The following is a 25,722-nucleotide window of genomic DNA, read 5'->3' on the forward strand; positions in this document are numbered from 1 at the left end:
CTTCAAATCTATGCCACCACCAAAGCTTCAATACTTGAATCAAGAACCAAGGAAAAAGCCAGAGAGAAGAACAGGGTGCTTCTCATTTCAACTTAAAATAACAAAAGTGCACTAAACGAAAGGTTTTCTTTCCCCTTTTCCTTTTCCTCTTTTTTTTCTTCTCAAGCTTGTTTTGAATTTTGAGTCTGAGAAAACGCCAAAAGAACGCGTAAGTGACGTTTCATCGGCTTTTCCTTTATGCTGGAATAGAGTCTAATCCAGGTAGTTGTGCACACTAAAGCATTAAAACTACCCTTATAAACCCGGAAAAGCAGGAACTTTAAAGGCACAGTTAATGTTCAACAACTGTTTCCCTCTCAAATATTCAAAGCTTCTTTTCTGTGAGAAGTTTTAACTCTTTTTCTGTAATAAAAGTTCAAATTTTGCCACTCAAAAGATAAATAATTAAGGGAAAAGATAGAGGAAATGAATCCCGCTGATATATTAATCGTCTTTTCTAGTGAATACAAGAAAGAATAACAGATTTTCCGTGAGCTTGAAATGCACTAAGTGAAAATGAGAAAAATTTAAGAGTAGGCAAAAGATAGTGCTGATGCACATGGACCTACACCAGCTGAGATATAATTACATATAATATTATCTTATTACCTCAAAAAATCATTTTTTTTCTTATTTTCTTTTTATATTATTATGAAAAAAAGCACTTTCTTTTAACAATGGAAAATAAAGTTTTTGGATTCTGCATGCCATAGCATTCGGAGAAAAAGAGAGATTCCCTCTACTCTGATGTCTGTAGTGTGACGTACTTTCTTATTTCACCAATAAAAATATCAAATTATTTATATAGTATGAGAGATGACAATGCCTCTACGCCGTCGTGTTAGACTTTAATAGTAACTACATTAGCTGCCAGATGCTAAAGAATCTATGCAACTACTGCAATTAAATAACTTTAGTTTTCTAAATTTCGTTAATTTTTTCACCTCTATTTTATGGTATATATTCAAAATTTATAATTTTTAAAAAACAATACCTGATTTATAATATTTAATAATTAAAGGTATTCATTTGAATATCCACATTAACTACATTTTAAAATATAGTTCATTAAAAATTAATAATTAAATTAGCAACAATAGTTTAAATGCCCTCATACTTCCCAAATTATTTATAGACCGAGTTCTCTTTTTATATATATGGCATTACCTATAATATAAAATATGTATTATATGTTGTTAATCACTTAACATGGAGTGGTGAAGGCATGCTTATTGTAAGAATTTACGGGAAAATATTTATATTTTATCAACCTTAACCAAATTTCAAAATTTGGTATAGAGTGGATTTCTAAAATAAGTGTACTATTTATAACTTTGGTTCCCCTTGAAAGACGCTCTAGATGTGTATGGTCATTGAGAATTAGACTGCCCAGCAAGTCCTTGAATTGATCGCAAACAATCGTCTTGAACTCTTTAAATTTCATCTCATTTTTATCTTCAAGTGTTCTTCGAGAAAAAAAAGGTTGTTTTCTAATTTTTAAGATTTTGAAAGAAAAGAGATGGGCAAGATTGTTCTGGTTGTATTCCCGTTCGTCCTGGTTCTCTCAATCCAATTCGTGGTAGGACGTGACATACAGATCCAGGACTTCAAGACAAGCGAGTCCAACCCTGCAGGAGACGTTACTGATAGTGTGGGTGAGTTGGGGTCGTCATTGGCTGATCGAGGACTTCCTCTTGAACGAGAAAGCAGGCTTAATGAAGAGATCCGAGAAGCCTTGGTAAGTGGGGAATTGGAGGGGATGGCAACATTATTGCTTACCCCTGAACAGAAAGAAGAAATCTTTGACACGGTCCTCATAAGTACATTCACGAAAATGGCAGAGGAGGGAATTATAGATCCAGAGGTTGTGAGGGACAAGCTTTATCCAAGAGGAAGAACTTGTTCCCCTAAGATTGAATCAGCATTCAATCAAATCATTCAAAAATCCAAAAATAATGCCAGAGAGAGGAATTAGTCAAAGGATGGTGTTGATTCCCCTAAACGTGCACTCTAATCCAATTAAGGACTTGTAATGTATGGATAAATCTAAAGGCTATGTAGTGTTCTATAAAGACAATAAAAAAATTTTGTTGAAAAATAATTGAATATAAAACAAGGCTTTAACACATGTTTTTGCTCTATACAGTAATGAGATTCTCACTTTTAACATTTTTACTTTATTCCGGTTAGTTTGTCTCACTTCTTACATTTTTTCATTAAAAAAACATAATATGATCTAATAAAATGTCGTCATGTGAAATAAACATTAAAAATAATTTATTTTTTGTTAAATTTCTTTGGACTTAAACAATAAAAACTTCGTTGAATTTAGGGGTAAAGATATGAAAATTTTGAAATGAGAGCCATACACCGATATACATAGCCCTCGTCCTCGTGGAAGCATTCCCAAAGAAGAAACGAAATTTTGGACGAAGCATCAACTTCGATAAACCGCTCCAGTGAGCAAGGCGTAAATCCTCTTCACCTTGTGATAGTGTTTAGGGTATAAATCAACGTAACGTTAAATGAATTGTTTATGGACTATCTGTATAGCAATTGTTTGAGTTCATTTATTAAGTTAATTAAACAATTAAGAACAATTTTCTTATGTTCATTGAATAAATACAAACAAGAATGTATTTAATTCGTCTATATTCATGAATAAACTCGTTTGAAAATTAGTTTATCAATTTATTTATCAACTCATTTATCCTTTGTTTTCACATTTTTGATATTGATGAAGATTGGAACTAAATTGAACAACTTTAAAATTCAAACTGTAATCTAAAAAGTTTAAGGACCAATAGGATGTGCAACAAACAACAAATATGTTCACAAACCTTAAACGAATTAGCATGTTCATAAATACACACAAAAACACAAACACAGTCATTTACTCCTAGGTAACGTAGAGTCCGTTAACAAGTTCATATGCATTCACCTTGGTAGCAACAAAGGACATCCTGTCCCAATGCCAAGGTGAAGCGGGGAGTACATACTCTTTATCGAGATAAAACAAATTAATCATATATCATAATCAATATTCAGAAATATCTCTTTTTTAAATTCTTGAATTACAAGAGAAACAGAAAATTGAATTGAATTCAGTCAAAAAATCTTTCAAATTATGAACACGTTCCACTTGAATTACAACCATAACTACCAAAACATGAGCCTTTGATTTCTTCCCAAAACAAAAGGTTCATTCTTCATCTGAGCTAATGGCTCCAACCTCATCATCAGAGACTTCAACTTCACCAACCATTTCACCATCAGAGACCACGTTGGTTGCCTCACCAGTGAGTTCATTGTCACTGAACAGATCCGTCTTAACGGGCACGTTTTTCTGCTGCTGGAACAACATTACATTCGCAATGGCTTTAAGCGCAGCATCAGCCTGATTATTATTAGCCACAGCATCCTTGTCTATCCCATGCACAGTGGGTTCCTCTGAAGAATCATCAGTTTCTTGTTTTGGAGGAGGAACAAAGAAGGGTATTCTACCTCTCTGCCAGTCATGAAGAATCATTTTCGCTCCAGTCGTCAAATCAGGTTCTCCACCCTAGACACGAGCCATTTATGGAAAACACAATCACTTAAATATTAACACTTCTCTGAACGAAATTTAGTTTCGCTTTGCATGTTACAGTTGGCACTAAAAAGAGGCTTGAAACTTAAGACTACAACATACCTTCAAAAGTTTGCCAGTTGACTGGCACAGCTGGACTAAGAAATCATTTTCATCTTCCCTAACAATAGCAAATAATAAATATAATAAATGAACTGGTCCTCTTTCATTGTTATTGTATGATTATATCATTTAAGAGTAACAAATGGGCACAGCATTAAATGTAAATGGCCCCAGGGGAAACCACCTTACTCTTAAAAGGCTTTGCACACACCCAGGTAAAAGAAAAAAGATGGATCAAGAAGTTAACTAATAAAACTTCCTTATTTTCACTGTGTGTAATAATAAAACTACGATAAAATAGAACAAACAAAAATGGGATCAATCTGAAGGATCAATGGAGACAATAGCCACAAAGTAGCTCACCATTCCTTTATCTTGTATGCTCGTTTCAAGTGCTCTTTTTTCACACGCTTTAAAACTTCTCCAATGTGCTCAGCAGCATCTTCTAGGTTCGTAACCCGTACCTAGCAAAACCAAGAGAGCTTGATCCTTAAATATAATGCATAAGAATACACCAGAAAACATTGAATGCAAATGAAAGTCCAAAAATCGACTACATTTAGACATATAGAACATACCACTCCCTTCAGCACGATATCTGTTTCTGAGTCACTGTTCTGGTAAACAACCCCAGGGCAGTCAATCAAGTAAATCCTTTTAGTGAGTGTTATATACTGCCACACCTTAGTCTCCCCTGGGATCGGAGCAACCTTGCAAACCTTCAGAAAATTGAATAAAACAGATTACAGAGCAGAACTAAAGCACCCTATATATATATATATATATATATGAATTGACCAAATATAGAACATTGTTTACACCCTTGAACCACATTACAAACCATCCTTCCTATGAGAGTACCAAAAAGAAAAAATGTTTTATGAATGCCTACAAGTACACAAGGTTCTCAATGTACCAAAATAGGACACATGATAATCATTATAGGTTACGAAAGGGGGCAGGTGACAGTAAGAGGTCAGGTATATATCAGAAAATAAGGTATCTAAAATAGGCGTATGCATAAGAACACATAAGTAAAATACCTTTTAATATTACCATAATACTGAATTAGAAGAGTATAAAGTACAAGCGGATGAAATAAAGAACGAAAAAGGAGATCAGAAACTTTACATTTTTTGTGCGGAGTGTGTTGATAACTGAAGACTTGCCAACATTTGGATACCCAACAAATCCAACAGATATTGCTTGCTTGTCACTTTTTAAGCGGGCAAATTGTCTTAGCACTGATAAAAGAGACCCCTACGAAATAAAATTTTATTGAAATTCCAAAACAAAAATCTAAAAAAGAATAAACACATAGTCCACCAAAATATACTAAAAATAGTAAAACCAAAGATGTTGCAAATACAATAGATTGTAAGATATCAGAAGGTAAGTGAATTTTATGTCCTGATTAAAGATTTAAGGCATCCAATACCAGACATGATGGAGGGTGGCCAATCTAACAAATTAGCATCACAATGTACTATAACCTCTAAATATGGAACCGAAGGGCATGAAGGTGTGAACACTTTATCTACTAAAATTTTAAATCCAACAGCATCATAAACTGAATTAGATATTACCTTTCCAAAAGACTTGTTAACACTTGCATGAAATGCTAGGGTTGGGTATTCTCTGGATAGAACTCTAAGCCACCCTTTTGTAGCCCAAGCAGGAATCAGATCACACTAAAAATAGGTATTACCAGAGTTTAAAAGCAGCTTTACACAAAACATCATGGAGTAGAATAATAATAGCAACAATAACAATCACATGAAAATTCAACTAACCTTGTTTAACAGAAGAATCATGTGTTTGTGCGTGCAATGCTCTTTCAAATGCCTCTCTAAATGGCGACATCTTGTACCTTGTGGGTCCCTGGCATCCAAAACCTGTAATGCAAAAAGAAAATTAGAAACAAAAACAATGGCATGAATTTCTAGTTTACTGTTGTTTCCTCTTATATGTAGGGCACAGGAGTTATGCATTGTCTAACAAATACACATTTGAAGTTTGAAAGGAACATATATTTATGTTCAGGTCTATTTTAAAATTGTTTGACCTGCTCCATTCAATTAAACAGAAGTAGCAAGAAGGAACAGAAAACAATAATGAGATACAAAAATTTATCAAAAATTGGGCAAGGCGGGTTAAATAATTGTTCTTTACTTCATAGATCAAATACTAATGAATAGATGATGGACATAAACTGACCTGGACAACAACATCTGATGAGTCTATTACTTTGTACAGTTCACCCCATATACGTTTGCTTTGACCCTTCTCAAACATATTGTGTCGAACAAGGTCACGGAATCCATCTACCTCACCTTCTTCTGTGGAAGTAGAGGCACCATACTTCTGCTCAAATGCATCTGCAGTTTGATAAACCAAAATGTGAAATACATATAGAAGCTTTCAATATTGTGTTCTATAGAAGTTGGGAGAAAAACAGCTTATACTAAGGTCAGACTCATGTTCCCTAAATAAAAACTAATAATAGCAATACTAATAATTTACCTTGAGAACCATCTGCTTTCTTAACTAAAGATTCATAATCTACAGCTAGGAGCTTTGGGCGCCTCCTCTTTCTCTTAGGTCCAAATGCATCCTCAAATGGTTCTGTGTCTAGAAGATGAGCTCTAGCTTGCTTCATAAACATTCATTGTAATAATAAATACAACAAAATTAGAGGTATAGTTTTTAACTCAAATGGCAAAGCAATTTCCAAAATCCAAATTCCAGTAGGATTCACTTCCAAAGAATTCATACCTTTGCATTGTCCTTCAAGAGAGATAAAGGTAGTTTCTTCTCCTTCAAAATTACATTGTAATTGCTTGACATCCGGCTTTGGAGCTCTTCTCGAAAAAATTCTAACTCTTTTTGATTCACAACTCTGGTATTCCCTGAAAAAACAAAGGTATAATGGCACTGTGTAAAACTTAAAACAGCAAACATAATTCAAGCTTAGTAAACGAAATTCGCTTTATTTGATAAAAGTGAACAAACGCTATACACACAAATTGCATTTATTCAAAGACATAAACTGTGCATATTTCCAAGTTCTAGAAACAAATAACACGGACATTAACAGCTAAATGGGGTCTAATTTAAACCAGTAAAAAGGTTATTTTTTTAAGCTTACCAAACCAGCGGCGATCGGGCTGGATACGTGTATTTGGCAGTTCTTTAGACTGAAACTCATTGCTCAAGATTTTCCCTTTGGTGTCACGTTTGGGTCGTGTGTTGTACATCTTGAGGCGGCGAACCGTGGCGGCGGTTCTCGAATTGTTCTTGCCATCGCTTCGGTTCACGTCTAGCGAGTGTTTTGGTTTACCAGATACGTTTACTTTCCTCTCCTTGTTCTTCTTCGCCATTTTACGAGATGTTTTGGGGGTTTGGCTGCCGAGAAAATGTTGTGGAGTAGAAAATGGCAATAGCGGTGGCAAGAACATATCTAGGTTAAAGGTATTTATATAGTTGTATCCGTTTCAATTGGGTCGGGTTAACAGGATCACGGACTAAATTTCGGGTCATGTTTTTAATGAGAATGGCAAGTGAAGAAAAAAGTATAAATACTCAAGAACTCCCTCTACTTCAGAGCCAAGATTAATTAAGTCTCCAAAATAATCAGAACAATTTAACCTACGTTGTGCTTGTTATAAATAAATTTAACTTGAACTAATAAACCTCTCTTTATATTGATTTGTTTATTTTTAAATTTTTTATGTATACTTTTTATTTGTTATACATTTTAAACTTATGTTAAGACTTGTATATTTAAAATTATGTGTGATTATGTTCGATTATAATGTTCACGAATATATTTATTTAACATATTTTTTAATATTAAAACTAAAATTTTCCTGAATACATTCATGAATATTGGTGGTGAACACAAGTAGAGTTGAGGGTGGTCAAGTCGCCATCCTGAAATCCGAATTTTATTGGTTCGTTATTTATTTTATTAATTGTGCTCACCCATAGATTTTATTTATGCCCACCCTCAAACAGAAAAATAAAAAACTTTTATGTAATTAATATATGTTTGTCCACTCTTAAAAATATTTTTGGGTTCATCACCGTTTAACATATAACTGAATACGTTCACGAACAATTAAAAATTTATTCATGAATGACAACAACCAACTAATTTAATGGGATGAGGCGTTATGTCCTTTAAACAACGTCCAAGATTTCGCCTAGGATGAAATAACTTTTTAAATTAAGAATTATCGTATCATTACCAATTTTGATTATTGTTCCACAATAGAATCAAAATTGGCAATTATACGATAATTCTTAACTTAATCAAACAAAAGGCCGATAAACAAAAGGCGTTTATGGTTTCTTGATATGATTTATTTAATAAATGTTATTATTAAAATTTAGAATTGATTATTTTTTAATAAATTAAATTCAAATTACTCACAATAGGTCTAAAAAATGCCAAAATGGATTTATATGTTGAATATTAAATCTAAACTAACTTTTATCATCCAAACTAACAAGTAATTGTTAAAGTACTTAATTGATAATGATATTCATACTTTTAATATTTAATTAAAATATTTTTTAAAGTTTGTGATTGTGAACAAACTTAAAGCGTGGAACATAAATTGGGAAAGTCTAGTTTAATTAAGGGTAAATGTAATTTTTAGTGCCTAATTTAAGTATTTATGTGTAGTGTAGTATTCAGTTTTTTGCAATTAGATACTCAATTTTTTGTGCTATTAGATACATAAGTTTTGTTATTTGGTATAATTAGATATATAATATTATTTAAATTATCCATGTTTAATTCTTGTTTATAATTTTAACATTGTTTAATTTAAAAGATAATTTATGTTAGAGATTTAGAAGTTAAATATAAATTTTATATACGTAAACATGTGTAATTTAAAAAAGAGAAAATAACCTCAGTGACCGAAAATGCATTATAATATATAGTTTTAACCAACTTTTTTTTCGATTTGCCAAAATGACCAACAAAATCGCAACACGAACTCTAATTTTCAACTCAGTTTCCAAATTCGCAACGCGATTGTAAGATTCGCAACGCGATTTTGAAAAATGTGTTGCGATAGTTAAAATGTGTTGCGATAGTGAAAAATCCAAAATAAGTTTACATTTTAACTATTCCAAATTCACGTGGAGTTTGAAACAATAAAGAATGTGTTGCGATAGTGTAAAAGATTCTCAAGCCATTTGTAAGATCTTAGTTTGAAACAATAAAGAATGTGTTGCGATAGTGTAAAAGATTCCCAAGTGTTTGCAATGCTCAATCCCACATAGTATTGGAAACACTATTGGGAATGGGTATTTAAGGCTTGGATTTCCCACTTCCTTGTTGAGTGGAAGAGAACAAGGGGGGCTCTCGCACCGCCGCCATCTCGTCTCGGGTCGTGGTAATACGTGTCTTCGACACGTTCGCGCGGATACTATCTTTTTAGAGAAAATTCTTAAGAAACAAATGCAATACCACCAGTCGTTGCGATTTTGGAAAATCGCAACGCGAACTTGGACTATCGCAACGAATTTGGAAAATCGCAACGCGATCTTGGACTATCGCAACGTGAACTTGGACTATCGCAACGAATTTGGACTAACGTAAATTTGGAAAATCGCATTGCGATTTTGTATTATCGCGTTGCAATAGTCAGAATCGCGTTGCGATTTTGTATTATCGCATTGCGATTTTGTTGGTCATTTTGGCAAATCGAAAAAAGTTGGTCAAAATCGTATATTATAAGGCATTTTCGGTCTTTCTTTAATTAAATAAAAAATATAAATTATTATTTAATTATACCAAAAAATAGACATTTAATAAAATCATTAAAAAGGTGCTTTTAATTAACGCAAATAAAAACACTTTTAAAAAAAATAGGATTCCACGTGTGAATCAATTTTCGGACAGAACAGAGTGGTCGATCGACAACTAGTGCTGTAAACCAGAAACAATACGCGGCTCCAATGCTTTCGACGTCAGTTAGCCAATCGTCCCTTGACACGTCATTCGAATAAACTTTTGCTTCTGTGTTGAAACATCATTGATTCCACTCTCATTGTTATCTTACCATCGAAAAACTTGTGGTTACTCGACAATTATAATTAGTTTGGTTTACCAGATGCAGATAACAACGGGAAGGTATCACACATTGCTAATTAGTAACTCATCAGTGTACTCTTGTGGTTCCAGTTTGTGTGGTGTCCTTGGACATGGTCCTGAAACAACTCAATGCGTAGCGTTTACGAGGATTAACTTCCTTCTCCAGCTAATGTGATCCAGGTGTCAGCTTCTCAGAATCATGCTGCATTCATTTTGCAGTCTGGAGAGGTTTGTTACCTACCTTATTTCAGTTTGCTGTGTTTTTTTAGTCGGCCAATAGCATACTCAGGGTGCATTCTGTAAGCAAGCCAATATTTTATTTTCCTAACAGCTGAATGCTGATGTCAATTCTTTGTAATTGGATAGTTTTGAATTTTTGTCCCACCACCCACTTATGAAAAGACAAATATTACCTGACCGTTAATGCTGCTGATAACATCAATATGTTGTGAATATGTAATAAAGTTAGATATTCATAACCCCTATGTTTCTTATTTCTTAAACAGGGGCAAATTTTTAGACTATTAACTTATGGAGGGATCAATTCCTAATAACTTGGTTTACCTAAATTTGATGATAGGTTATTAAAATGTGGACCCTAGATAACATTTCTTGGTATTTTAGATAAAAAGGTTTGTAATGGTTGCGACCTCATATGGTCTTCATATATTTAATTCTGGGCAGAAGCAAGCTAAAAACTAGCCTAGAAAGAAGAAAGTATAAATTTACGACTTACGAGTATGATTTGGTTATATTTAGCTCTTTTAGAGTATGAATAGCCGCCATCTATGAGCCTCCACTGATGGCTCTGATGACTGATTAGTCGAGAAGGCCTTTTGTTGTACTTAGTTTGCTCTGGTGAAAAGCTTGAATTGGCAGATTTTAGTCAAACTCCAAAGCTTTGTTGAATGAACTCAGGTGAGTTTTAATCTGGCTTGGCATGATGAACCAAAGCTCATGTTACTTGATTATTATGCAGCACTATAACCTATTTCCTCATATGAGAGTGCCTCAGTTATGCACGGTTTAACAGGTCCTTGCTTTTCAATATATATAAAGTTCCAACGATTCAGCTGATTTTTTATGTTTTTTACCCACTTTACTTTGTGGTCACAGATTTGTGAGTGCATATTTATTTTTCCAACATTTAAGTATGTTTGTGATTGGTTTACCAAGTGATTTCAATATTCATAGTGGCACCAGTAACTTGTGCAGGTTTATACATGTGGAGACAATTCATCCTATTGTTGTGGGTTCAGAGATACAAGCCGTCCCATCTTTAAACCAAGGCTTGTTGAAGCAATGAAAGGAATTCCTTGTAAACAGGTATGGTGTATATCGTCCTCATTATATGGTGTAACGTGTAAGAATAGTTGTGCTTGAGAGTTTTAGCAGCTTGTACTATAGGTTCTGCAATAAGTGGATCTGAAACTTCTTTCTCTCTATGTTTGTATTAGTATCTTATTTATTGGTTGTGTATTTTGTTTCTTTTATCATTGATGCTCTGTTGTCTTTGTTACCTTCCCCTGCGTTATTAAAGGTGGGGATAGTAAAACTTTCATGACAGCCTTCCGTTTTTGCTACCATCTGTATTCTGTCATCACTATAACTATTGAGTTCCATAAGCCGATGATTGCCATGAGCCTTGTCAAGTATGATGGTTAAGCTAGCATATAGCTCAGAAGAAGTCAATAATACTGTTTCTATTCGATGGTGATAAAGGTTAAACTTTAAGCCATCAAAAACAATGTTGTTTCTGCTATATTAAGTCTTCATTTAATGTTTATTGTCAGAGCAGAGAGAATTTTTGCAATAAAGCAAAAATTTGGTATAATCTGATGAGTTAATTTTGAAGTTACACCGTTATTATTGTCGTGGCAAGAATTTAGTAAGAATTTGATGCATCTTCTTTTACCCTGGTTTCAGGTAGCTGCTGGACTGAATTTTACTGTATTTCTTACAAGGCAAGGGCATGTTTATACATGTAGAACTAACACACATGGGCAGCTAGGTCATGGTGACACTCAATACCGACCAACCCCCAAAATGGTTGAACTGCTTGAGAGAGTTGGCTCTATAGTTCAGATTGCTGCTGGCCCAAGCTATGTTTTAGCTGTAACTGACAATGGAGTAGTCTACTCCTTTGGTTCTGGTTCTAACTTTTGCCTTGGCCATGGGGAACAGCAAAATGAATTCCACCCACGTGCAATGCAAACATTTAAGAGAAAGGGTATTCATGTTCTTCGTGTCTCTGCTGGTGATGAGCATGTTGTGGCAGTTGATTCAAGTGGATATGTGAGTCTCTGCATTTGAGTTGAATTCTGAAGTTGTTTATTTTGCTTGTTTTTTATGGTTTTACAATTTTTTATGCTTGATGTAGTTTTATACCTGGGGAAAAAGGTTACTGTGGTGAATTAGGTCAATGGGGATGAGATCGATAAGACTCTTCCACAACACTTGGTCAGCCTTAAGAGTCAGATAGCTGTGCAGGTTAGCCTTATCTCCACCATTATTACTTTTCTTATGGAGTAATATGTTTGAGTGAATCAGAATATACTATTTAACTCTACTTGTGCAGAAGTCCTATATCAAAATCGAGAACAGTGTCCTCTTAATGAATTCAAGAATTAGACTTCTATTCTATCTATGTGCTGATGATATTTAATTTTAAGTACATAGCAAAGCTTGCCGATAGTCCTATAAGCATATTGAAGTTAACATGGATGCTTCTAGCCTCTAGCCTTCATATGCATGATATGACAATATTTGTCACTAGACTAGAAGAATTCATCCCATTTACCAACACCCATGGAGTCATTTGGTAGTGTTGGACTCCTTCAGTGATCACATTCAATTCCTATAACTTCAATTAACTGGGGAAAGAAAGAAAAAGAACCCTATTGGTTTTCTTTAATCAAAACACATGCTTTGCTTGTATGATTGAATGATGACTGTTACAATTTGATGTAGGTTTGTGCAAGAAAGAGGAAAACATTTGTTCTGGTTGATGGTGGTGCCGTCTATGGCTTTGGGTGGATGGGATTTGGCAGCCTGGGTTTTCCGGATAGGGGTGTATCTGACAAAATTATGAGACCTAGAATCCTTGATTGTTTGAGAGGTCACCGTGTTTCGCAGGTTAGCACAGGTCTGTACCACACTGTGGTGGTAACTCAGCGGGGGGAGGATGTTTGGATTTGGGGACAATGAGCGAGCACAACTTGGTCATGACACATTGAGAGGCTGTCTTGAACCAACCGAGATTTTTATTCAGGAAATGGAAGACGAAGCAACTCTTCTTTTTGGAAAGCAGATTGTTGACGAAAACGGGTAAAGAAAACGAAAGAACACGAGAATTTTACGAGGTTCGGCAATGTGCTTACGTCCTCGGTGCCTAGGCGGCGCTAGAAGTTTTTTTATTCAATGATATTTTAGGTCTAGGTTACATCTCTATTTATAATAGAAAACCCTGGTACATAATTACAAAATTAACCCTGTACCGTACCGCGGGGCTGCGCCCCCCGCACCCCCAACCCACATAATTCGTAACCCCACAACGAGACTTTCTTTGTAAGGACAGTTGATGTTCGCTTCGCTCACTCCGCTCCATCTCCTGTCCTCTTTACTGGTATATTTATGAGCCATACCTAACAAATCTCCACCTTGGCGAATATCCTGCCTCTTGAAAATTCAATGTGGGTTGGGTTACCTTGATTCTTTAACAACTCGAAACATTCAACAAGTCCAAGCAATGCTTGAACTTGTCTGTCGTAACTGGCTTAGTGAACATATCAGCGTCATTTTCATCAGTATGTACCTTCTGAAACAAAACCTCTCCAGATGCAACCAACTCTCTGATCTTGTGGAACCTTACATCAATATGTTTAGTTCTAGCACGATACACCTGATTCTTAGCCAAGTGAATAGCACTTTGATTATCACAAAGCAACTGAACTCCACCTTGTTGAACACCCAACTCCTTCACTAAACCAGTAAGCCATAAAGCTTCTTTTGCAGCTTCAGCCGCTGCCATGTACTCAGCTTCAGTTGTAGATAGAGCCACAATAGATTGAACAGTAGACTTCCAACAAATAGGCCCTCCACCAAGAGTAAAGACATACCCTGTCGTAGATCTTCTATTATCCAAGTCACCTGCATAGTCTGAATCCACATATCCTACAACCAAAGGATTATCCCGCTGACTCCCAAAAACAATTCCATGTCCCACAGTACCCTTTAAGTACCGAAAGATCCACTTGACTGCTTCCCAATGTTGCTTACCAGGTTTAGACATGTACTTACAAACTTGACTAACAGCATGAGCTAAATCAGGACGAGTACATACCATCGCATACATCAAGCAGCCAACAGCATTAGAATACGGAACCTTTGCCATATCTTCAGCTTCCTTATCTGTCTTGGGGCACTGTTCTGATGAGAGCTTAAAGTGATTCGCCAATGGAGTGCTAAATGGTTTTGCGCTGCTCATCGCAAACCTTTCTAGCATTTTCTCAACATAACCCCGTTGAGATAGCCGCAGTTTCCTTGAGTCTCTGTCCCTGCAAATTTCCATTCCAAGAATTTTCTTTGCAGCACCTAAATCTTTCATATCAAATTCCTGACTCAATAAAGTTTTCAAACCGATAACATCATCCATGTTCTTCGCAGCAATCAACATATCATCAACATACAGTAATAGAAAAATAAAAGAACCATCATCAAGGCTCTTAACATAGACACAACAATCATACTCACATCGGTTGTAGCCAATCTTGATCATATAGGAGTCAAACCGTTTATACCACTGTCTCGGAGACTGTTTCAACCCGTACAAAGATTTCTTCAATCTGCAAACTAAATGCTCGTTTCCAGGTTGAGTGAAACCTTCAGGTTGCCGCATGTAGATCTGCTCCTCTAAATCACCATGCAAAAAAGCAGTTTTAACATCCATCTGCTCTAAATGCAAATCCCAACTAGCCACCAATGCAAGTACTGCTCGGATTGAAGTGTGCCTGACCACAGGAGAAAAGATTTCATCATAATCAACTCCTTTCTGCTGTGAAAAACCCTTCGCTACCAAACGAGCCTTGAACTTCTCCCCTCTTTTTCTGTTACTGCTGGTTTCTTCTTATACACCCATTTGCAACCAATCGGCTTCTTACCCTCAGGAAGGGGAACTAACTCCCATGTGCGATTGTGATTCAAAGACTCCATCTCCTCAACCATGGCTGCCATCCACTTGTCGTTTTCCTGACTAGTAACGGCATCATGAAAAGTAACTGGATCATCACTGCTAACAATAAGTGCAAAAGATACCAAGTCTTCAAACCCAATCTGTTCGGAGGCTTTATATTCGTCCGTCTCACCCTGTCTCTGGCGAGACTATAATCCTGCAAATCATCCGTAGTGGAACCACCAGAAGTCGGTTGAGAAGTTTCTGGTTTCTCAACTGGAAACTGCTCGAAATCTACCACTGTCGTGTCTTGCTTCTGCTGCAACATAGACTGTTCATCAAAAACGACATCTCTACTAATCACAACTTTCTTCGCAACTGGATCCCAGAACTTGAATCCTTTGACACCTTTCTTGTAACCCAGAAAAATGCACTCCTTCGATTTTGCATCAAGTTTGGATCTCTCATCAGCAGGTACATGCACATAAGCAGGACAACCAAAAATCCATAAGTTATCAAAACTAACATCATGACCAGTCCATACCTCTTCTGCAAATTTCCCAGCCAGCGATGCCCTTGGCGATCTGTTGATAAGGTAACACGCCATGTTAACAGCCTCAGCCCAGAAGTGTTTGGGAAGCCCCGCATTCAACCGCAAACATCTGGCTCTTTCATTCAACGACCTGTTCATTCGTTCCGCAACACCATTTTGTTGTGGTGTCTTGCGCACTGTAAAATGCCTCTGAATCCCATGCTCCTTACAAAATTGTAGGAACTGTGAATCTGTGTACTCCGTACCATTGTCAGACCGCAAACACTTGATTTTTCGTCCTGTTTGGTTTTCTACCTCAGCTTTCCACAGCTTGAACTTCTCAAAAACTTCAGATTTCTGTTTCAAAAAATACACCCAAACTTTCCGTGAAAAATAATCAATAAAAGTAACATAGTACCTAGATCCACCCAAAGACGATGTCGTGGAAGGCCCCCATACATCAGAATGCACATAATCAAGAATCCCTTGAGTTGTGTGCTTCGCAGTCTTGAAACGGACTTTAGTCTGTTTACCAAGAACACAATACTTGCAAAAGTCGAGCTTACAGCTTTTGACACCATGCAACAAGTTTCTCTTGTGTAATTCTGCCATACCACGTTCACTAAGATGAGCAAGGCGCATATGCCATAATTTTGTCGTATCATCACAGGACTCAACAGAGTGAACTCCACCTGCAACGGTACTCCCTAACAATCTGTAGATATTCCCTGCAGTCATCTTGCCTTTCATCACAGTCAATGCTCCTTTAACAATCCGAATGGTTTCCCTATCCTCGTCAGCCTTAGGGATAAAACCATTCTTGTGCAAAGTGCCCAAGGAAATCAAATTCTTCTTCAAGTCTGGGATATGTCGAACACCACTCAACGTCCGAACGGAGCCATCGTGCATCTTAATTCTGACATCACCAATACCAACAATATTGCAACATCGATCATCACCCAAATAAACCGAACCAGAATTAACCGGCCTGTATGTCGAAAACCATTCCCTATTTGGCGTGATGTGATAAGAACATCCAGAATCAAGAATCCAAGCATCCGTCAATTGTGTCGTTGAAATAGAAAGCATATCACCTTCACTGCAATCAGAATTATCATCCTCGACCACGTTCACAGACTTGGATGAGCCATCACGCTTCTCATCAGTCTGCTTTTTCAACTTCGGACAGTCTCGCTTCATATGTCCCGCCTCCTTGCACTTGTAACAGTGAATCGTCTTCTTATCCCTGGATTTGGATCTGGAATTCCGCTTCCCGGACCCTACTTTCTCTGGCTTCCGTCCACGATCTCGATTACCCTTGACATATAAGCTATCGGCTTGAGAGCTTTCCCCTGCATTCTGCTTCCGCTGATTGTGAGCCAACAAGGCTGCAGTAATCTCCTCAACGTTGATAGTCTCTTTCCCATATGTAAGAGTAGTCACCATGTGTTCGTAAGAGGAAGGCAACGAACACAACAGAATCATCGCTCTGTCTTCATCCTCAATTTTCACATCAAGCCGAGCCAGATCAGAAACGATTTGATTGAAGAAATTCACGTGTTGCGCCAAATCGTGATCGTCCTGCATCTTCAGCCCATACAACCGCTGCTTCAGATACAGTTTTGTCGTTAAGGATTTGGACATAAACTGACTTTCCAACTTCCTCCAAATTTCGTCTGGAGACGATAGATGCATGACGTGATACATGACCTCGTCCGCCAAGCATAATCGTATGGTTCCTGCCGCTCGCTGCTGCAATTCTTCCCAATCTTCCTCATCCATCGACGCCGGCTTTGTAGGTCGCAAAGCCTTCAAGATCCCTTGCTGCGCCAATAGATCCTTCACCCTTGTTTGCCATAATCCGAAGTTACCCTGACCATCGAATTTTGCGACTTCGAATTTTGCTCCTGACATCTGATACCAATTGTTGACGAAAACGGGTAAAGAAAACGAAAGAACACGAGAATTTTACGAGGTTCGGCAATGTGCTTACGTCCTCGGTGCCTAGGCGGCGCTAGAAGTTTTTTTATTCAATGATATTTTAGGTCTAGGTTACATCTCTATTTATAATAGAAAACCCTGGTACATAATTACAAAATTAACCCTGTACCGTACCGCGGGGGCTGCGCCCCCGCACCCCCAACCCACATAATTCGTAACCCCACAACGAGACTTTCTTTGTAAGGACAGTTAATGTTCGCTTCGCTCACTCTGCTCCATCTCCTGTCCTCTTTACTGGTATATTTATGAGCCATACCTAACACAGATGAAATGCAATGAATTACATTTGCTTTTATGGAGGTTAGTAACTGTGTTGTGTTCCCATTTAAGAGGTGAAACACCCCTTTTCCCTCATAACAGTTATTTGTATAATTATATGAATTTTAACTGTGTTGTTTTTACTGTTATACCTTTTCAAACCTATTATGTTTGTGTCGCGTAGACATTAGGCTTCGCAGACCGTTTGTTTTTTAGAAGACAGAAACTCTTCTAACGTCTGCGCGAGCTATTTTTGGTGCAGACATGGTTTTATGTCTTCAAATATCTTCAAACCTCTTCAAGAACAATTATAAAATATGATTATTTATTAAAATAATTTTAAATAATTTAATAAGGTTATTTATTTTAAAATAAATTATTTTAAAATAAATTATTATAAAATATTGATTTATTTTAAAATATGAATTAATTTATTTTAAAACATGAATTGATTTATTTTAAATAATTTATTAGTATGAATTGATTTATTTTAAAATATGGATTGATTTATTTTAAATAATTTATTATTGTAGTTATATGGATTATTTAAATTTCAGTATTGTAAAACTAAAATTATTTAAATCTCAGTATTGCAAAACTCTTTTAAGTTTAAAAAATCAGTTTATTTATATTTCAGTTCATTTTACCAGTCTGCAGACGTTAAAAAACAAACAGTCTTCTTCTTGTAGACTGTAGACTTTTGGTCCACCTCTTATGCTACAGATGCCTGCATATGTGGTCCGTAGACTGCATACCTTTTACCTATGCAAAAACAAACACCACCTAACTATTCTATTTTATAAAGTTGAATTTGTAGGCCGTGATAGTTGTTTTCCCCGCTTCTATCCTTGTAAATTCTACTTATTCGAGTTCGTATTGCTTCGATCTTTACTATTTTCTTATCTTGCATTTTGCATATCAATTGTGAATTTTCCCTGCATGGTTGAATCGCATTGCATGTAGCGGTCACTATAGCTGGAGAGGTTATGCCACCTGCATTCTTACAGCTATTTTGCCACTAGAATAAACTATACACTGAACAAATTTATAAGTGAAGCTCAGATTATGTGACACTTGCAGGTCTCACCTCTATGATTTTGAAATTTTTGTCACAATTTACTACTTGCTAGTCAAATCCCCATGTCTAACAGGTGAATTGATAAGTATTATTTGACATACAACGTATCTGCTGCAATATTTGAAGTTCAATCAAATGAAAACTTGAAACCTTGAATCTCAATTTCACCAGAATCTATACTCTACAAAAGCTTTCAATGGATAAGTTCAAAGGGTGAACTTTTCATATGAAATCAAAATGTTATTTTCATTGGTTGAAGAACTAAACTTTCATGCTTATTCACCATGGTTCTTCAATTATCCATCTAGTCTATGTTCATTTTCTTGAGGTATTCATGTCCATCACATATGTCCTGGATATGATATGATAGTATTATCCTTCGTATGTATGAAAGATTTTAGAAAATATGAAAAGTATAGCTTTAGTGTAGGAAACAAATTTCCAGGAAAGTTAACCCGGTTTAAAATAGAATTCCACATCTAGTGACCACAAAATTAGCTTTACATGAAACAAAAACCAGGGGGCCAAGGGTTGTTTTGGTATTTAAGTAGGTCTATCAGTTATCAATCCTTTTAATATTAATAATATTTTCTGCAAACAAAATAAAAACCACCAGCTGGATTGATAAAGAGATGTTGCTAGATGTGGTACTACCATTTTCCAGTCCTTATGCAACCTAGTCTCATTCCTGCTCAGGGTTATGCTGAGAAGACAAATATAATGAGATTATTGGTGGAAACTGCCGTTTCTATCAGAATCTGGACAATTAGGTAGGATCTTGACATTTCTTCCCTTTTTAAACAGGATTTGGGAACAGATGGTAAAGAAAGATATTGACAATATCCTTTAGTTGGAAGATGATTGCCATCTTATTCTTCTTGCACAATCTGACAATAAGTTAACTTCAAATGCAAGTTGTTTCCTTTAGGTTAAACAAATCTCAAATTTTGATCTTTTTATGTCATCAAAGCCTCCCTTACATGGCTATTTGCACAACTTGAAAGTGAGATGAAATTTGATCCCCAAGTCAAACTTCTTGTAGATTAATGAACCCAGTGACACATGCCATGTTAACATAACTCATCCCTTTGCTTATCTCATTATTGATTCAATCTTGACAACTCCATCTTTGAAAATGTATGTGATGAATTATTAATATTGCTTGAACAACATCGTATTGGTTTTTTTTATGTTATCCAATTCATGAATATGTTTCTAACTCGGATCTCTTTAAAAAAAATTCATATATTTGAAGGATTAAAATGTATGAACAAGATCTTTGACAATCTCACGTGACCTAGTAGGACAGAATCTAAGACAAGACGATTAGATATGTTTATCTAACCTATTAATCTACGAATAACCATCATTATTTTATGCCTGACACAACCATTTAGGGTTATTATAAATACTTCTCAGCTCCGATTGAGAGGGGACTTCTTTTCTCGAAACTCTTATCTAGACAAATTATCTTCTTCCTCATGATATCTTCAGCATCCTCTAGCAGAAGATAGCCAGTCAATGGTTGATCCTCCGTCGACTACGATTCACCACCTAAATTAGAAGGGATGAACCGTCAATGACCGACAAACCTAATATATTCCATCAACGATACTCATACGCATTAAAGTTAAAAGTATTTCTCAACCAATCAAAGTTTCTTGTAATGTAGGAATTATAATTTGCTGATCTTCTTTTGCTACATGTACTTTGTCCTTCCGGACCATATCTCAGGTTCCCATGATTACGGATGCTTGACTGCGAAACCAAAGAACCTTTATGGTATTATTATGAAAGTATCCAAAACCTCAAAAGAGCAGCAGTTATGTTCTTCCCTTAGATTGTGAGAATTCACCCACATCCTTAGAGCCACCCACATAAAACATGGAACTGTCATGGATCTGCTGCCTGCGCAAGTTTTCGGCCCAGATGGTCGCAGTCGAGTTATGTCGTTGTCGTGGGCACGGACCATGACTCAAAACTCCTCCTAAACCTTCAACCGTATTAGTCAGAGTCCAAGGGAAAGTTGCTGTCTATATCTTAATAACAGTGGAGATGCTTGATATTTCAACATTTTTACCCTGATCTGACTTGTATGATTGCTTCTGGTCATCACTTTCAGCTCCATAGATGTATATTTACTCATGAAAAAAGAAAAACTTGTATTTATGTATGTGTATATGTATATGCACAATATGTTCCCTTGAGAAATCAAATTTATAAGAGGTTTTGTTTGGTACCAAAATATTGTTCTAGTTGGTAATACTAGTTGAAACAATCAATTTGTGCTCACTTTTGGTTGGCACCTAGACTATTATTCTATTGCAAGTTCACTAAATAAGGGAATAGACCTTTCAAGGCGAATTGCTATTTAATAATAAAATTTTATATTAAATTATAAAAATGATAAAGGTTAGTAGTACAAAGTTTTTATATTTAGGCAAGGGAAATAAAAAAATCAATCATAATTAGATTCCTAAATAATATTACAAGAATATGGTTTTAGACGTGAAGTAGCTCAATTGAAGGCAGTGTGGAAGCTTTAATCATTAAAATATTTATTGTGGTCTGACTCTTCTACCAACATAGAATATATATACATCTTCTTTCCCACATTCCCACCATTGACACGTTTTGAAACATGATCTGAACCCACTAAGCATATGTTGCTTCATAAAGTAAGGCCAATTTATATATATCTTCTTTTCTTCATATATCTGCAGACTGCAGGCAACTTCATGAACTGTCATGATGTAAAATTGCAGTAACTCTTCCTCTCATGACTTTTTAAAATATGAAACCAGTAAACCAAGCCCATTTCTGCTCACTTGTTGATTTTCATCTTCTGATTCTTTCTTTCAAAGGTTTCTCCCCTTTTTTATAGTAAAAGTCTGAAAGTTATTGCAAATATTGATATCGAAGATTTATTGAATCGGTACATGTCACATATACTCACATGGTTGCATGAATAAACTTAAAACACACATGTAGCACATGAGAAGAATCTTGAACCAGATCATGAAATAAAGGTAGAATCCTTTTGCATCTTGCCTTCTGTTGTTTGATGATCTAAAAAAAGATGCAGATAAAGATAAAGATTAGATAAAAAAAAAACACTTACAAATTCACACAATGAGATATGATTATACCAAAACTCCTTATCTCACAATGACAATAACAAAATAACAAAATGATCAAATATCACAAATTTCTTTGTTCTTTCCTCTACCTGCCTCAGCTGAGCTCTGCCTGTCAGCATCAACAAAAATTATTATAAACAAAAAAGATGATCATATCAGGCCATGGTTTCAAAATTTTCCCGGAAAACTTTCAACATATCAGAAAATGTGACAATCCCAACCAAGCTACAATCATCCTCTATGACCCAAACATAGTTCACCCTATGAGCAATGGCTTGGATCATCACTGCAACAAGTGAGCTCTTGGGATGGCAAACGATTGCCTCGGATCTTCTCACCATTCTGGCCGAATAACTCATCGATCTGCTCAGCCTCCCTGGCCTCGGCAACGGGGAAACCGGAGCCGACATCGAGTATTCCTCGTCGGACGAAGAAGATGCAGATGAGAACCCACCACTGGACATTGAAACAGTGAAGTGTTGAAGCATCCCCATCAGGTTTTTCTCCTTCAGCTTTCCAGAAACAACCTTGACAAGCTCCTCCGGGGGACCTCCGCAGTCGATGTAAGCCATTAGGTCCCCAGACGACAACGTCTTGACCGCTGCTGCCACCGTCTCGCCACAGCAGGCCAAGGTGAAGGGTGAAATCTCGCCTATCAAGGTTCCCTCACTGTCGACAACGGCCACCGAGGTTTGCTCCACTAAGGCTCGAGAGATGGCTCCAACGGCGGCAGAGGCAGGTGAGTGGTACTCGACTGCAAGCGTGTCGGGGCTTATGATGTTAAGTGTGTCGATGGATAAAGCTGGGATCGATGAAAAGAGACCAATTGAGCTTAGTAGGAATCTGATAACATCTTCTTGCGTTAACCAGCAGAATTCACGGCCTTTGTGGTTAGTGACTGTAAGTGAAGGCTTCTGCTGCTGCTTTGATCTTTTGTTGCTCAGCTTCGTTTTGATTGGTACCACAAGGTTTTGAGCTCCTTCATGTATAAGATCAATGGCTTCCAACAAGCTGAAAAAAGGAAATTGAAAATTGAAAACAGTAAACATTTATGATTACTCCCTTTAAATTAGATTAAGTTAAAACCTGAGTTTGCAGTCTGACAACAAACTCGAAATCCTGAAATTATGTGTACCTGCAAGACGGTTCCACATGCAAAACAAGGCCAGGAATCTTAGGCAAAAGTGCAGAAACAGGCTGCTTCAAAGCAACGGAAGGTGACACCAAATTTTCATCTCTGCAAAGAAAACAAATCACATCCACGATGCAAATTTTGCCTACACATCGACACTCATCGTCCTCGTCATCATCAAAACCAGAAGCTTTTTCAAAGCCTGGACTGGTTCTGGGCTTATGGTCACAACTCCAGACACTCAGGAAGTTATCATCAGAGGTTTTCAAGACCTGGAGTGCTTCAGCAATGGTGGATGTTAGAGAAAGTGACCTCAGTGCTGGCTTCCCAAGACACAGGTCAGACAACTCATGTGACAATAACCTCACTGCCATGCAAAAGCTAAGGAAAATTGAGTGAATAGAAAGGGTTTTTCTTTTCTTTTCTGATGATTTTCTTAAAAGATGGATGCTGAAACCGGAGATTATGGGAGGCTTTATATAAGAGAGGTGATGGAGTTGTTTGGAAAATGAAGGGGAAGAGCCGGGTACACTATACAAGTACCAATCACCAAAGGGCAAAACAATGTGGGTCCAAGTTATTTTGCTTTATAATGTAAATAAGCTACTTTAATCTTATTAATTAATTTTTTTGAACGTTTAATATGTTTTTCATTTCACCCCGAAACAATTTTCTTATTCTTCCTGAGTGTAAAATTATGATATTTCACCCTCACCAACCCTTTTAGCGTTTTCCTTTTTAGAAAAGTGGCTGATTCCTTCAGGAATTTTAGCTCTTATTTTAAGCAGTATATTCATTCTCATTTCTCTTCATCCTTCTCACTTTCTTCGTCTCTTCCTCTCAAGGTTTTTAGCCGAAACAAAAAGCTTAAACTTTTTTTTTAATTCATCTAAACTTCAGAACTTTCTAAAGGTAAGATTTTTCTTTTCCTTAAGAGCTCTATGATGAGCTCAGGAACACTAAAAACGGTAGTTTGTGGGAAGAACGAGGTTTCTATAGCGCTGTTGAAAGAAATGATATTTTATGTCCAATTTCGTCCCTTTTTGTGTTCCTTTAGTCCCAATCTCATCTTCTCTTTTTAAGGTTGTAACTAGAAACGTTGAATGATAATTTGATTGGCTTAAGGTGTCGGGGAGTACTATCAATCTAGAGGCAATGAGAAGGTATTTAAAGCTTAGTGAGGGTGTCTTGTTTAGGGGAAGTTAAGATAGTGCACCTCTAACTCTGAAATGCATCTTGTTTCGCATATGTTTGGTGCATTGAGTGTTGTTGCATGATGATTGATTTAATGTAGGAACAAAATGACGTTAATATTTGGAGAAACAATTTACGTGACCTATCATGTAAGTAAATATGCTTCTTTAAGGAAGAATCTTTTAAAGGTGTTGTCACCTAAATATAACTTCGTTTTATGCGATATAAATGAGTGTTGTTCTAAGAAATAATTTTTTTTAGATACTATTTTGATAAAAAAAAAGGTATTATCTTACTAATTTAGCTTTATAATTTAGACACTTAATTTCAATTTATATTTTTGAGGGCATTTTAATTGATGAATTCGAATTAGTAAATATTTCTTGATCTCTTAATTAGTAACACCAAAGATATTCTTTTGCGATTTGATTTTCAAATTTCTTTAACATGCATTATTCTATTTTAGTATTGTATATGTACAATACAAATATACAATTGAACTTATCCCAATTAAGTTTAGTGGCTATTAATTGATTAGTTTTTATATGTGTTGATAAATCGGGTAAAGTAAATGAAAGAACACAAGAATTTTAACGAGGTTCGGCAATGTGCTTACGTCCTCGGTGCCTAGGCGGCACTAGAAAATTTTTATTCAATGATAATAGGTTTAGGTTATATCTTTATTTATAATAGAAAACCCTAGTACATAATTACAAAATTAACCCTGTACAGTACCGCGGGGCACAACCCCTGCACCCCCAACCCCCATAATCGTAACCCCCTCTACAAGACTTTCTTTGTAAGGACAGATATATTTATAAGCCATACCCTTACAATATGTATTTTCCAAATTTCTAACAACAACTTTTTTTTTACAAAAACAAAAGATTCATGAAGTAAAATATTAACAAAAATTAATTCCCAAAAAGGAAAAAAATTGAACAAAAATTATTTTAAAAAAACTGATATATTCCTTTCCAAAAGGCATGTTCATCGGTGCCCATCATTAATCTGAGGACATTGAGCCTTCCACGTATGAGATATTTTTCTTTTAGTAAGAATAAAATTGAGGGGTTTGCATTAATAAATATGGTTGCATCTATGTGAGACATTTACCCAATTGTTTGTTTGCAATTTTATTTATGATGTTATTCAAGTAGTAATTGACAAATAAATTGATGGAACCCTTGGGACCAATGAGTCCTCAATTTTAGGGCATGGGGACCATAAGCAATTTTACCATACTTTTTTTAAACTTTTTTTTTCTCATTTTAGGTGTAAGTAGCCCGTGACGTCAAATAAGACGACAAAAAAGACAGGATCACGAAACACATATTCAAAAGGTTATTAATATATGGCAATATATAAAACTTGT

General features: G+C 36.0%; 2 protein-coding genes and 1 pseudogene across 2 annotated transcripts; 1 reads left to right on the forward strand and 2 right to left on the reverse strand.

Moving 5' to 3' along the window:
- Positions 1-2,907: 2,907 nt before the first annotated feature.
- Positions 2,908-7,167, reverse strand: LOC120219469 (nuclear/nucleolar GTPase 2-like). Its single transcript, XM_039216290.1, has 11 exons — positions 6,879-7,167; positions 6,506-6,639; positions 6,254-6,383; positions 5,948-6,108; positions 5,524-5,625; positions 5,317-5,421; positions 4,862-4,990; positions 4,309-4,449; positions 4,094-4,194; positions 3,731-3,788; positions 2,908-3,601 (listed from the first exon to the last, which is right to left on the reverse strand). Exons 1-11 carry the CDS (start codon positions 7,108-7,110, stop codon positions 3,242-3,244), a joined length of 1,653 nt encoding a protein of 550 aa, XP_039072221.1. The 5' UTR covers positions 7,111-7,167; the 3' UTR covers positions 2,908-3,241.
- Positions 7,168-9,861: 2,694 nt separating this feature from the next.
- Positions 9,862-13,173, forward strand: LOC120219259 (annotated as a pseudogene).
- An 8,874-nt stretch (positions 13,174-22,047) lies between these two features.
- LOC120219471 (CBS domain-containing protein CBSX5-like) lies at positions 22,048-23,581 on the reverse strand. The gene is made up of 2 exons (XM_039216291.1): positions 23,157-23,581; positions 22,048-23,032 (listed from the first exon to the last, which is right to left on the reverse strand). Exons 1-2 carry the CDS (start codon positions 23,525-23,527, stop codon positions 22,177-22,179), a joined length of 1,227 nt encoding a protein of 408 aa, XP_039072222.1. The 5' UTR covers positions 23,528-23,581; the 3' UTR covers positions 22,048-22,176.
- Positions 23,582-25,722: the final 2,141 nt, after the last annotated feature.

Source organism: Hibiscus syriacus, unplaced genomic scaffold, assembly GCF_006381635.1.
Source record: "Hibiscus syriacus cultivar Baekdansim isolate YM2019G1 unplaced genomic scaffold, ASM638163v2 tig00110206_pilon, whole genome shotgun sequence".
In the NCBI taxonomy this organism is placed as follows: Eukaryota; Viridiplantae; Streptophyta; class Magnoliopsida; order Malvales; family Malvaceae; genus Hibiscus; species Hibiscus syriacus.

Excerpts from the sequence above, each read along its gene's own strand:
- LOC120219471 (XM_039216291.1), bottom strand. The coding sequence starts at position 23,527 with ATGGCAGTGAGGTTATTGTCACATGAGTTGTCTGACCTGTGTCTTGGG. Across the intron at positions 23,033-23,156 it reads CATGTGGAACCGTCTTGCAG|CTTGTTGGAAGCCATTGATC; the intron begins GTACACATAATT and ends TCCTTTTTTCAG.
- LOC120219469 (XM_039216290.1), bottom strand. The coding sequence starts at position 7,110 with ATGGCGAAGAAGAACAAGGAGAGGAAAGTAAACGTATCTGGTAAACCA. Across the intron at positions 4,991-5,316 it reads TTAACAAGTCTTTTGGAAAG|GGGTCTCTTTTATCAGTGCT; the intron begins GTAATATCTAAT and ends TTTATTTCGTAG. Across the intron at positions 3,789-4,093 it reads GCATACAAGATAAAGGAATG|GGAAGATGAAAATGATTTCT; the intron begins GTGAGCTACTTT and ends TGCTATTGTTAG.